The sequence below is a fragment of the Orbicella franksi genome, chromosome 13, assembly GCF_964199315.1.
Source record: "Orbicella franksi chromosome 13, jaOrbFran1.1, whole genome shotgun sequence".
Classification (NCBI taxonomy): Eukaryota; Metazoa; Cnidaria; class Anthozoa; order Scleractinia; family Merulinidae; genus Orbicella; species Orbicella franksi.
This window is the reverse complement of record NC_138157.1, coordinates 20106308-20121020: the sequence shown is the minus strand read 5'-3', so window position 1 is coordinate 20121020 and position 14713 is coordinate 20106308. Positions and strand designations below refer to the sequence as shown.

The 14713-nt window shown below is 39.1% G+C and overlaps 1 protein-coding gene and 1 long non-coding RNA gene across 2 annotated transcripts in view; one reads left to right on the top strand and one right to left on the bottom strand.

Moving 5' to 3' along the window:
* LOC145464910 (uncharacterized) overlaps positions 1-1736 on the bottom strand; it is a 12198-nt gene extending 10462 nt beyond the window's left edge. Inside the window, exon 1 of the long non-coding RNA XR_014041466.1 lies at positions 282-1736. This is a non-coding gene — a long non-coding RNA (uncharacterized LOC145464910). The remainder of the gene's footprint in view (positions 1-281) is intronic.
* Positions 1737-3950: 2214 nt separating this feature from the next.
* Positions 3951-13796, top strand: LOC145464895 (EGF-like repeat and discoidin I-like domain-containing protein 3). Its single transcript, XM_081448701.1, has 9 exons — positions 3951-4622; positions 7884-7998; positions 8719-8923; positions 9756-9909; positions 10350-10529; positions 10650-10764; positions 11120-11321; positions 11820-11976; positions 12615-13796. Exons 1-9 carry the CDS (start codon positions 4559-4561, stop codon positions 12866-12868), a joined length of 1446 nt encoding a protein of 481 aa, XP_081304827.1. The 5' UTR covers positions 3951-4558; the 3' UTR covers positions 12869-13796.
* Positions 13797-14713: the final 917 nt, after the last annotated feature.

The window sequence follows — 14713 nt, the reverse complement described above, 5'->3', positions numbered from 1 at the left end:
TTTTTCAGAGCGTGATCAAGAGCGTGACACATTGAGGTGAGCAGCGTTGTCTGGACTGTTGTTGACAACCCCAAATTAGCCAATCAGATTGCGGGATTAGCAGCAGTTGTGGTAAAAACATCAATTTTAGGTTAAAAATTTTACATTTTACATATTTAAACCATAAGTTCTCTGGAATAATAGCAGAGTACTTGAAAAGTGCCATTCTGGTGCGAGGCAAAGGGGGCGCCTACTTCTCACACCAAATCAAATCAAAAATTATAAATTTAAGTCATACTTACCTAGAGCTACATGTTGCAGTTCCGTTGTATTTGGGAGTTTGGTGCATACATCCTTGTCCAACATCCTTGCTGGACATCACGGTCACAAGACCTAAACTTGACATGCTCTTACGAAGGTTTTTAGCCACAAACCACAACGCCATTTTAACTCCACAATTGCCAAAATGTAGGTAAATATGGTGACAATACTTTAAACTAGTTTCTAAGAACACTTGCGAAGCAAAATAAACTCAAATTTACCGCCAACCCGACATTATTTATGTTTTCCTCACAGTCAATTCTTCACGCTAGGTTCGGAGTGATCACTGGGAAGACGAAATACTTCTGTGTAGGGGAGCGTGAGTGGGAGGCCTGCAAATCGTGCGAAGTCGATTTTCTTGCGATTCAGTATTTTAAAACCGCAACATACAAAATGTTGTTACGTGTATGACAGTTTGTCATTCAGTGTTATGTCTGTTTAAATAACCGAATTCTACAAGGCGGAAAGCTTGTTCAAAACTATAAATGCCATGATTCCCAGAAAACACGCAAGAAAAAGTTGATAAGACAAAATACTTGTTATTGCGTTACGATTACTCACGCCAACTGAATTATGACTTTCGGTTTAAATTTAACTAATAAACAACGTGTTTAAAACGGCCATGCTATCCGAATTTCAAATCAGTCAACAGAATTAAACGTGGCTCTGATAAAGTTTAAATAATTTTACGACTAACTGATACGGCAGTGTTATATCGGCTTTAAAACTGAAAAAATGCATACTGATTTCTCAAAATTAATGTGGCATTTTTTCCTTACAGTTTACAATGATAAACAGTCTTTAAGGACAATATATTCGAAAGATAACTGGTTAGCTGTTGTCACTGTTAGTTTATCGATTTACCGCTGTTTTATCACTAATTTATTTCTGCAAATGGTTTCTCAGTTTCTCTATTTGATTTCGTGTTGTTTTAGGATTTTTGTATTTCCTGAAGTATCAAATCATTGTCAACTCTAGAAATAGAAATGATTAATGATCACATTTTTCAGTGATAACAAGGTCGAAGATTTATCATTTAGAAGACACATCTACTCAAGACAGGTTTTGAACCTTGACACTCACATGTTTGCTTAGACCAAAGGCAATAACTTTATCAAAATTGCCGTAAACGAACCTCTAAAAAGTTACACTGGGGCAAATGAGTGAAATTTCACCCCTAGACAACGCGTTCTCCCGACGTCCTTACAAATGAAACCTACTGAGGGCTCCTGTTCTAAGTTCGTCGCGGTGTCCTATCGTTTCAGTGGCGTACCGTTTCATTATGTGATTAATTACGTCAAAACAATGCGTTGAAAATAGCTGAAAATTTCCGATCACTTAGGAGTTGCCCAAAAGACTGAGGTTGTTAATTGGACAGTATCCAAACAAGCATTTCCACCAAAGTGCTTAAAAATCTTGTGAAAATGAGAAGATAATCCCTGTTAAAAGAATTCTGACATTTCTTTATGATAAAACTTGAACGAAGTCTCGAGAAAATTGCTTTGAGTGCCAAATATTCAGTTTGTTTGGCGGGAATTTTCAGAGTTTGTTGAATTACCTGATAACGTTATGATACAAAGAACTAAGCGCTTTCACTAAAGTCCTTAAGCAAGCGTTGTTTTGTTTTGTTTTGAGAGTTATAAGTTCAGAATATCGCGATCGAGAGGTGTTTCTCCGATATCCGCGGGCTGATATCACTGCATATTTTACAGCACCATGAACTAACCTGTTTTTGTACACTAACCTGTTTGTGTACAATAGTCTCTACGAATGCCACGAACGAACAGATAGCCCACTTTTGCAAGAAACATTTCCGAGTCCCCCGTTGAACTCCCCAATAAACTGTAGCATATAACGGTTGCCTCTTTTGTACACTCCAATCAGTATGGCGTGGTTTTGGTGAGAAGTTCTTAAAACAATACTTCGAATGTTGATGAGATTTATTGAGTCTTAGTTGTATATCTTGGGGCTCATAACTCATATGTGACCTTTCAAGTACGTTAAACTTATCGGAAAAACTGAAGAACTCAACTTAGTCTAAATCATAAATCAACACAAAGGTGCCGCAAGCAAGGAAGGACGGTTTTGATTTCGCGCGTCAAGTTGAAATGATTAATGTCCGATGTGTCTGAGAAAGAAAATACACCTGTGGACAGTTATTAATTGCCGTCTAACCTCTTAGCCTGTGCCTGGTACGCACGCAGGCTTAGCACATATTTATTGCATGCGAAGTCATACGATACAGCACTTATCTACCTCACATATGTTCCCAGTTCATATTCAACAGATTCAACTTGAAAATAAGAGATAAAGCAATGGAAATATGTTAACATGTAAAACAATTTTACCTGGACGGAACGATGGGAGATTCCGAAAAAGTTTCACTTTTTTCTTCAGATTAGAAAGTATATCAGCGAAAATGTTTTTTCAACGTTTTTTCTAAGAATTGATTGCGCAAAAAACAAGATGACTGTTAAGAGAGAATTAATAAAAAACAACAACAGAATAGATGTAGAACTGTTTAGTTGAACGGAGTAAAAGAAAAAGAAAAACTACTAATTATCGACGAAATATTTTCCGATGTTTTTGTTTTCAAACCGTGTTAATTTTCTTGATTCATCCTTGCTTTCTTTTTGCTTTCCTATTTCTTTATTATCTATTCTCGCCTCTTCCTTACCTAAGTGAATACACAGTATGATGTTACTCAATCTTCCTTTGATTTAAAATTGTGTACCCCAAAGAAAAAACAAAAAGTCAAAGAAACATATGAGTAACATCTCGTGACAAATTAAATCAAAAAACTAATCTAGAACTAAATTCGCCAGTTAAATGATATATAAATCGACTGCATGCTCTATATTTACACTGAAGAAAATAATTGCGATACACGATTCAATGAAAAACTGATAAAATAGATAATTGCGATACGCGATTCAATGAAAAACCGAACTGATGGCACAAATCCCCATGTAGCCAATAAGAAGACTCGACAATCTTTGTTTTCCATAAAACCGAATCCTAAAGATACTGTTAATGGTAATCTCGGGCTTCTTCCTCTCTCAAGTGCTAAAACAGCCAGAAACGGAAACGCCAAGGATACAGAAAAAAATTCCTTAATCTGGGATAACGACCACTTCACGATAAGGATTTGAAACTAATATTTACCAACAACGCAATTCCGTTCGGAGGTCATCCCAGAAATTAACCCTACATAAAAACCCAGGCGAAAAAAAAAAACGTTTATAGGTACATGGGCTTGACTTTATAATCCGTTCCTTTTCTACTTGAAAACGCGAAAAACTGAGACATAACATTTTCTTCGCAAAGCTGTAACTATTGTGGACTGGTTTGCAAAATACGGAGTTGCCAGATTTCAGTTTGCTTGAATTAACCTTAACGATCGAACTACAGCTTTTCTTTTTTCTGTGCAGGGAAACAAAGAACATTTCTTGTCAACCTTAATAAAAAAATTGTACTTTAGAACTGATATAACATAATGGATATTTTTAATGGCTTTTCTCGAATGCTTTCGGCTTTCTGAAAATTCCTTTAACTGTCAGTTTAAGGAAGATTTACGATCTGTTACTGAACGTAGAAACACGCTGTTTTGTAGTTACGCAACACTCAAATTTTCAAAGAGGAGTATCGATCTCACATAAATGTACTTCTTAGATCCGTTGAAATTCCGTTTTAGCACAGAAATCTGGGCCGGAAAATTACAATCATGGCGAATTTTCGGTGCCAGTTAAATGTGCAGGTCTACCACTACATGCAAGCTTGTAACAAGCGGAAAGCACGTCCCGTTTTTGGATGTAACACGTCAAAACCACTTACCATTGTTCTCTTAAGCCATTAAGACATTTCTCCACGCCACCATGGAGCACTTCTACGGTGTTTTTGACAAGCGAATGTCCGCTTGACCGTACTGACCCGCGTTTGAGGCGCTGCAATTTGCTACTTCCAGACAGTGATGGATCATGATGCATCGCTATCCCACACCCGACTCATAGTTTTCAGCGTAAACAATGCGACTCCCTTCCGGTGGTTGGCGCGCTGACCCCTTGAGGGCAACAGATTTGCGGATTTTGAGGATTAGACAAGTAATCATATTACAAAGTGAAGTTAGCACAGTGATATCAGAGCTTGAAATTCCACGCTTCCACGCTTCCACGCGTAATCTCGTAAAGCTCCGAGTTCGTACCCGTGCGCGGAGAAACACTTAGCTAGTCTCCAAGGCCCAAGGAAGCATTTTAGCGAGATGCGTTCAGTAATTTTTCACGTGTTTATCCTATACTTCACAGCCACAGAGGAAACTATTGCAGGTAAGCCGGCCCTGTAGGGATTATTCACACTTTCTCTATCCGTTTTCAAGGGGTTGGTGTTGTTCCTAAGAGGGAAAATCTGTGAATTCCACGGCTTTCGTAACGCGTTCTGAATGGGCGCATATTCATCTGCAAATGGAAACAGTTGTAAACGAGATTTAGGAAGAAAAGCGCTTGAAGATCTTTGCTTTGTTCAGCGGGGATGCAATTAAGCCTCCGTTATAGCTACCATAAGCCCATTATTGGATGTGGAAGTTCTGTTTAACGCCTCTAAACGGCAGCGAAAAAAAGCGAATCGCGGAAAAATAAGCCCTAAAATTAAAAAGTATCTCGTTCGTGAATGCAGCCATGCGGCATGTGAACTCCGGAAAACCTTGCACAAGTTTTCTTCGGCTAAAGGCAATTCAATTTAACTTTCCGATTAAAGCACCATCACTGGCTACAGCGGAGTGCCAGATAATATTTCGTGATGAAACAACTGAATCAAACGAGTTGAATGGATCACTTCGTTGGACAGAAAAATTCCTCCATTTTTGTGAATTCGCAAATGACGGCTTGTTTAATGTTAGAGAAAGGGATGTGTGCGGTTAACTAAAATATTTGTGGCTCTTAATTAAGGTTCTCCTTGCCAAGACTTAGAAAATCTTATCTTAGTACAGTCAAGTCCTTCTTAGAGTCTCTCAAAAGAATCTGACAATTAACTTCTTTCAGTTTAGGAGTTCTAAAATATGTTAAGAAATGTTCGTGATAAACACCTTTGCAGGGAAACCATTGTATTTCTGTAACTGACATGTAATGGACACTCGCTTTCTCATTAATGGTTTGCTTTATTATCGCAAGTTACATACTGTGCCTTGAGTTGGCCTGGCTCAGTCCAAAACTGAAGAAAATAACTTACTTAAACAGATCAAAATATATTACACTTCCTACGTAAACTCTGTACACTTTGAAGCTGAAATCTTTTATGTTACGATCACTGAGATCTGCATTTGGAGCAAGGTAAAAGAGCTTAGGGAAGCATTCTACACTTAGCGTGTTTTACACTCTCAGAGCTTGCCAGTCTTAGTAGCCAAATGTCCTAACTAATTGGATGATTTTTCTCGCGCGAAAACTGAACAAATCTATCAGTACTAACAATGAGAACGTTTAACCTTTTGAAACCTTCACGGCGAGCGTTTGTGTGAAAGGAGTTGGGGTGATATATAATCATTCATTTTGTTGTTGCCGTGTTGTAAATCCTCTGGCAGTTTATCACATTGCAACTTGCAGCCGTGTTGCTGTTGTAGATTATAAATCAGTGAGGTTCAGTTTTCAAGAGACTGAAAGGGACATTTAACAATTATTAAACAAAGCTCATAGAATTGACTAACACACTGGCTCAGTGGTGCCAGACTGTAGAAAGTAGATTCCCAAGAGCAGATTTGGGCTCACCTTTCGTGAAGTCCATTCTAGTATAGAATTAAGAAAAGAAAGGGTTCAGACTTACTGTGTTTTACACTCTTTGCTACCGAATCAGAGACTTGAATGTGTTTTAAATGGTTGCTTTGGCTCGCAAGTGACATCGAGTTTCTACGGCACACTGTTAGCTTTTGATTAGGGACTGAGAATATTATACACCGTAATATTGGGAGTATTGAAAAGGTGATAAAAAATTCACCCATAAACTCACCCCACCACACAGTTTCGAAGAAAACTAGTTGCTTTTTGTGAAAGATTTTCTGTTCAAAAGATTTCAATAACTAGGAACTGCAAAATGTACAACTATACCCCCTTGAAGGTTTAGGTATTAGAAAAACACATGTACAAACTTTGGCGAATGTTCGCACGCAATCTGCATCGAATACAAATACTTCTAATCTATCGGTTCCTCTCTGAAATACCTACAAGACAAATGACTTCCAAGACGATCAAATCAGTTCAGATTCTCAATGAACACCATTACTACAGTAAACACACTTCTCATTTCTGTAGACAATCGATCAGCAGTAACCTGTCGGCTGTCCCGAGTGATGAATGGCCCTAGACAAGTAATTATTTTTCATTAGCAGTTAATTAATTTTCTTTTGACAGCTGCTCTCGCTTGCTATTGTTGCAAAAGTAAATACATGGACTCGGAGCCATTTGGCTGTTCTTTCGTCCGCCGAGTAGAGAATGCAACCCGAAGGAGATGAAGCTGCCGATCTGAGGAAATAAAAAAAAAAAAAATTTAAACAGAGGTGTAAACTGTAAACGGCAGCTGAGCAAAGCAAAATCCAATTAAGAAAACACACGCAGGCAGCCCAGGACTGGCAGATCATATTCTTCCCCTTATCTTAGCTCGATTTTCCTGAAATAACACTGATCGAGTCGACTTATTGATAAAAGAAGGAAAGGGCATAATTTGCTGTTTATTTCCTTGGCTTTTCGTGCTTCGACTGTAGGTCAGTTTCGATTCAATTGGAGCCAATTTCATAACTGTCCTGGATTTAAACAATTCTTTTTACTACCTTTGTAGGAATGAACTTTCCTTATTAATTTCACTGTAGGAAACGACTGATGCAGTGATTTTGAGTTTTGCTGAACTGATATGTGTAACTTTCTTTTGCATTTAACATGAGAGGAAAAAACTGTTTAGGCATTTCATTTGAAGATTAATCCCAGGCTTCGCACAAATGTGATTCGGCGCGAGATTGAGGCTAGGGAGTTTTGAGCTTCCTTTGACTATAAATGTACAGCTAAAGAAGATAACTTCTCTTAAGGCAGCTTCAGTTTTGCTAAAACACAGATAATGGTATAATTAAAATGTAGATTGCTCTCTATGTGTTGAGATGAACAAAATTTTGAGAGCAAATGAGACAAATGAAAGGTTTTTTTAATAACAATTTTTAAAAGTTTGAAAAATTGAGCCCTGAAGTGTCCCAGTCACAACCTAACTAACTTGTGAAACTGATGACTGACTGACTGACTGACTGTTAACTCATTGACTTGCAGACTCAACGTAACCTGACTGACTGACTGACTGACAGAGACAGACAGACAGACTGGCTGACTATCTACTGAATGACTGACTGACTGACTGACTGACTGGCCAACTTGCTGGCTGACTGACTGACTGACTGACTGACTGACTGACTGGCTTACTGACTTAGGTTATCAAGCAAACTAAGCAAACTATATTCTATAAAACTTTCCAAAACCAACTGCGGCAGGCAAGGCAAGATTTTGAAAATATAACTTGACCAATATGTAGCATTACCAAATCATGTTTGTCACAATCTACAGGTTGTTCTTCACCCCTTGGCCTGGCATCACATTCAATACAGGATTCCCAGCTTTCCGCATCCACATCAATGAGTATATGGCAACAACCTTCCGCTGGAAGGCTTAATAATACTATGTAAGTACAAGTTGCTCAGCCGGAGTAAATTCAGGAGTAATCTTTAATTGGCACAGGACATCCAGCCGCTTAGCCCACAACCAAGCTACATCCAAGAAAGAGTTGTAAAACCTTGCACTGAACTTCAAAATAAACTTTACCATAAATAAACTTATTGCATAGTAGTGTCGCCAGCAGTATTCATGTTCTAAAGCTTCACATGGTTTAAAATTGGTTTATTCATAAATGTTGTTGTTTAATAGTTCCCTCAAAACACAAACTGGGGGTTATTGTAATTTATTTCCTCTCGCGTATCTTCCAATTGACGGGTGTTTTACTCAAAATAAAACAATGAGACTTGGATTAAAGGCAATACCACGGTCGTGGTTTCCTTTTGCTCGAAATAGCCACAAAAAAGCGGAAACTATTTCCTTTGTGTCCCTCTTCACCTGGCAAAGTGGGAAGGCTTTTTTCGAGTTCCCTTCGCTTCAGTTTCATAGCGAGTCCTGGTGACATGCTTATGTTCGTGTATAAATCTAACGCATTTTCATTTAAAGGCGTTGTACCAGGAATCGATTTGAAATTGAACACAGCCCCAACGTCTTTGTGTTTTCTTTTAGCTCACCCTCCTTTCTGAGTTTTCCCGCAAACTGAGAGTCTTGAACAGCATACCTGTTAAACTAAATAGAGGCCTATAGTCAGATTCCAATTCACCCACGGCTGCTTCTCTCGCAATTTTAGGAGTTCGGATTCGTTTGGGGCCTGGTGTGCAGAGCCCACAGACATGGAGCAATGGTTTCAAGTTGATTTGCTGAAGACAACCAACGTGTCAGCGGTCGCTACTCAGGGTGACATCTTAGATGGTAACTGGGTGACCGAGTACGCGTTAAACTACAGCTGTGATGGAGCCAAGTGGTTCTCATACACGCACCAAGGGGCGCTTGTTGTAAGTCATACCATGATTATTATTTAAGGGATGGCCTTATAGAGCGGGTTTTCAAGTGAGCGTTGATAAACCAAAACCAAAGTTATTACTTCGGCCGATCACAATTAACAGACAATCCAGTGAACCAATCATAACTTGAAGTTAAAAAAAAGTAGCTGGCGCGATGCGTGGGTAAACGTGTGCGAACGAGTCCCTTTTTCAACGGTGCTTGTCCAAATTGTTGTTCTTATAAACTGACAACTACATTCCTTTAACACTTTAAATAAACATCTCCCTACGCAGTCTTGTTCTTGTTTTGTTTTGGCATTTATAAATACATTTACAACATATCAATGTATAAGGCAAGGAAGCCCATGGAAGCCATTAGGGCTTATGTACAGGCCTACCTTAAAGATCCCTAAGACTTACCAAAAGAATAAAAATGCTGTCAACGGCACACAAAAGGATCATAATGTGGGATAAAAAGTAGTTAAGAAAAACTAAACGGTGCGCGAATGCACCAAAAGCAAAGGAAGGGAAAAAAAGCGAAAAAAACACACACAAGTACACTAAGAGAAGTAGAATATACTTATACTGAAAAAGACGACTTAAGTTTAGAGGCGAAGATAGCAATACTATTCGTGGACTGTCAGTTATAAGCTTGCTTGCCGAAGCATCTGAGTTTTATTCGCCTCTTTCGCGGGGTAAACCAGGAGAAATAGTGAAGGCTTTCACATAACTTCAACGCTTCAATTTCACTCTAATCTACTTATTATATTATTAATAGCAAATGGAATCACTTTGATAATTTGCAGTAACAATGATTTGATCTTAAAAATTTTTGTCTCTGCAGATATTTAAGGCAAATAACGATTCTGATGGTGTGGTGACGAACAAGCTACTTTCCCCGATAGTTGCACGGTTTATAAGAGTGAGACCTATTGCGTGGAACCAGCTTGGATCAATATGCCTGAGACTGGAATTGTACGGATGCCAGGGAACACAAGGTAGAAATAAAATTACACTAATTTACAAAAAGATCAATTTAATCAAACCGTCAAAAGATAGAAATGGAGTTTAACTTAAGAAAAAAGAAAAATGATGTCATGTTCGTAACGATGAGCTCAGAATATATGTTAAACGTTGCAGTACCCTTATGTCTTGGTAATGGTTGACTATCTATATTTTCAGCCGTATTTATTGCTAGATACTTAATTTTTTGGGGTCTCGCTCGTTCACTCATTGCCATGTTCACATCCTTTCTCTCCCACCTAATCTTGCAAAGCTAACATTGCTAGGGACAGGTTTTAGTATTGTCCTTTTGGAGGTGGTGGTAGTAGTTGTCGCAAGATATTATCATGGTTTTGAATTGACTTTGGAATAATCATTTACCAAATAAGCACTTAATAAAGCCGATCTCACCTTTTCTCTTATTGTTTCATTTCAGCCTGTCCTCACCCAACACAAGCTACAGCTGCCATGGCAACAACCCAAACTATTCTGCATTCTTCTCCTGTAAGCAACGCACCCTTAACAGGAGCACCATCAAAATCCTCGACCTTGGGATCTGGGTCGGCTGATTCACACACAGACGGTGCAGCAGCCACTACAAATGCAACACCCATCGGTGAGTTGACAACCTCAGTATCGCTTTGCTGATGGTTCCAACAAATTATCACCATGTCTTTATATGGCCGATCCACAGTTTATCTATCTTACACTCGTCTTTTTATCATGTCTTCTTCAGCTTGTTCATATGCTTTGGGGATGCAGTCTGGTGGTATTAACGATTCTCAGATCAAAGCTTCCTCGTTCAAGAGCCTTTGGACAAGACCATCCGAGGCAAGACTTCATAACCAAGGGTAAGTTGATTGTCAGTATCATAGGAGATGCTTTCCAATCGATTCAAAAGTGTGATGCCAACCTAGTTAACCAGTTTGGTCACCAGCGATTCTATCTCTAATGAAGCGTTTTTTAAAAAAACTAAAATCAAAGTAATCACTACGCTGAGCTACTGGCTTAAAGTGCTCGGTACACTTTGTCACCTAATCAATCAATCGCGACTCGCTCACACACGTTTTCCCGCGCTTTTTCTCATCTATTGTGTTTGCTTCGAGTTTGGTTGGTTCGTTGTATTGTCTGTGACCATTGTGATTGGCCAGAGCGCTCTGTATAAATAGGCTTTAGGTTTTTGATGGACTGCTGTTTTTTTCTCAGGAGTGCTCAACAAATGTCCTTAGGTGGGTGGTGTGCGGACGATTTGGACATGAATCCGTATCTACAAGTGGACTTGGTCAACAACTCTATTATCACCGCTATAGCGACGCAAGGTGTGCAAGCAAATGGAAACCTGGCTTTAAGATACAAACTAAACTACAGCTGTGATGGAAAAACTTGGTTTGATTATCAATACGGAAAGGTAATTTCATTCACCGCACGTTCCATGTTTTCTCGGAAGAGTAGGCATCTCGCGTGAAGTTCTCTGCTGACACAAAAGTCCAAAACTCTTTTCATTTTCCGCAAAATATTCAGTTAGCTTCCAGGCGAGCACTTTGGGTGAGAGCCTTTCACAGATTCAGGGGAAAGTAGACTATTAACAAAGTACGAAAAATGGTGTGAGAAATATACGATCCATGACCAAAATCCTTAGGACATGAAAAATGTTGGCATTGATGTTTCAGTTCAAAGTATTTGTTTAAGACTACGGTGTTTCTCCCCTCAAGATAGCTTCCCCTAATCTTGCAAACAGGGAGTTATTTCGTTGTCCCACAATTTATAACAGTGAAAAGGCGAAAAGAGAAGCAATGCCAGATGTTTGTGTTTTGCAGTTACTAGAACCAGTTAAGGAAAAAGCAAATGAGAACAGTCAAATTCTTTTGGATTGACTTGTCAACATTACGACTGTATCTTTCTCCAGATCTTTGATGGTTACAGAAAGAATTTACGTGCTAGGCAAAACACGTTGCCAGTTCCCCTGAAAGCTCGACTCGTCCGAATTCAACCGTTACTGTCTGGACAGAATGAAAGGCCCTGTGTACGACTCGAAATTTATGGATGTAAAATGGCCAATGTTGGTAAGTCAATATTACTGACTTCCTTCCTTGCTAAATCATTAACACGGGATCTTTTCAAACCATCGCCAAACGAGATTGCCAAATTATGCTTGTTAACCTGGTATATTAGAAGCAATTTAATATGCGATCAGTTTTCTTTATTTTTTATGATTTCTAAGATTTTCGGAACTTGTTTTCGGCGCCGAGAAGAACGTTATGGATTTCATTCAACTCACATATTATACTAAAAGGCTATATACGCCAAAGGATCCCTTCGAATACAGGATGGTTAAAGGGGGGGAGACAAGGGAGGGAGGAGAGGGCGGGGGGGAAGGGAAGAAGGAGGGAGGGCAGTAAGAGACAGGAGGGAGGGGATGGGAGGGGAGGGGGAAAAGCGGAGAGAGGGTGCGAGAGAGCGACGGACAAACGAAAGAACGGATACATGGCGGAATAGAGAGATGGAGATGGGAGATGCCGTTAGAATGGCCGCATTATCGCGGTTGATGAAATTGAGTGTGTTAATTCAAGCTTTCAGTTGCGTTAAAATATGGGCCGAAATAACAAGATCGTCGTATAAACGGGACGGGCGTATAGCAGGGTTACAATGTGTTGAAGTGTCTAATCTATTCATTTTTTTTATCTGTTTCATTTTTTTTCAGTTTGCGGCAACAAGAAGTTATCGAATACCACAACAAAGCCTACTCAATACTCCACGCAAAATACCAGGATCGAAACAACCAATCAAGCAACCTTAGCAACGAACCCAGAAAGGCCTACAAGGCAAAAAGACATGATTGTTATTGTTCATGGTCGCGATCAAAGCCATTCAAGCAACAATTCTGCGGGTTACAACTCAATTGGGAAGATTTTCATTTTCTTAACATCTGTTCTACTGCTGTTGAATATTCTTTAGCTAACAAAAATGATAATCAACGAATTTTTAAAGATAATATACGTCCGCGAAAAGTGTAGCCTTCTTTAAGGGAGCCATGCCACAGATGACTGCTACTCTTGAAACATTCAGTGTCATGCATTATTCAAGTTCATGTTTCATAATTCCTCTCAACGTATCAGGCGAGATCCATTTCATTTATGGCGGACATCTTTGGTATTTTTATACTTTAGTACAGTGCCATTCCGTGCTTTCCTTTCATCTGAGTTAACTCGGTATAACGCAAACGATGACGTGACAGTAGCTCCCGTAAGTTTGTCACGCAACATCGAGTGGTGTGACGAGATAACAGAAGGCAACCAAAAACGCGAAAATTTCTATTGTGTAAATATTTTATGAATATTAATATCAAAGCCAACGTTTTCGCTTATTGTATATACAAGAACTGGTCAGTAAAAACAGAGTCAACCTTTATTTAATGATGTAAACTTCCGTCCACCTTCGCGCTGATGCTAGAATATATTTGAAGTAATTTTGGCATTTGAGGGAAAAACTGCCGTTTCTGGTTGGAGTCAAGCATCGACTGAGCCTGCGATGTTTTGTTAGACACGTTGCTAGGTAACATAACGACTTCTTATGGCGCCATATGGACGCGTCAAGGTTGCGAGAACGTACGAGTACTCATGCTTGGATTTGATTGGACAATATGACAAATGGAAACGGTTCACGTGATGGCAGGAAGACTTATCAGAAACGAAATTTGTTACCGGGGTTTTTGTTTGACAATAAGTGTTTGGACAGTATAAACACACAATCCCTTAAGACAGTTAGAAAGGCATAAGCTGAATGATGCTTGCCAATTCCTACCTGGTTTTCTTGTAAATATAAATATGCTACACTCTTTCTTCAAAGCCTAATTTTGAACAACGCGCGTTTCGAATAAAAGATTCTTTTTGGAAAGGATGTTGTAGCAATCCGTCTTCAGCATCAAATTGCTGTTTCTTTGGGCCTTTACATGACTGGTAAGTTTGTTGTCGCCGGAAAACCATTTAGCGGTCGATAACAAAAAGTTTTAGATAACTAACAAGCAAGTTCATGACGCAAGTTATAGATAACAAACTGTAAAAACTAGTCAGCGAAGACAGGAGAGCTTTTCTATAACAGAAGAGGTTGAAGTTGCAGACTAGTTTTTCGTCTGCGACTGAAAATGATCTCCTACAGAGCCAGCGGTTTCCGAGCAACATGCACTTTGAAGATATCACCCAAAGATTTACTCATAGATAACTTTAGACGCTGGCGTATGCGCCCTAGTCAACTGCGACGGATAGAAATCTAGAGCGAACAATCCAACTTTTTCAGTAGCATAAACCCACTAGTCATTCAAAACCTTATCTAAATCCTCTTCACAGACTCTTCAGTCAAAAATGCAAAGAGGTGGCCGTCACTTTGTTAACAACACACTGCTAGATTACTCACTATCTACCAAACAATTAGATTATAAGCTCGAGATTTCTATCGCGCGATAGTTGACGAGGGCGCAGCCCGAGCGAACTATCACGCATAAAAATCGAGAGCGAATAATCTAATTGTTTTAGTGTCGTTCAAAACTTTATCTAAATCCTCTTCACCGACACTTCGAAAACGCCAAAAAGCGGCTTTCACTTTGTTAACAAGGACACAATGATACGCCACTCACCATTTATCACAGAATAGATAGTGAGTAGCGTAGCCAATAAGAGAACTGCATTAGTAATAGAACGCTAATAGATATACACTAAAGAGCACTAATACTTATTTGTCATCAAATTTAAAAGTCAAAATCTACCTTACTCGTCTATCAAGGTCCTTAGGTTTACTCCAGATACT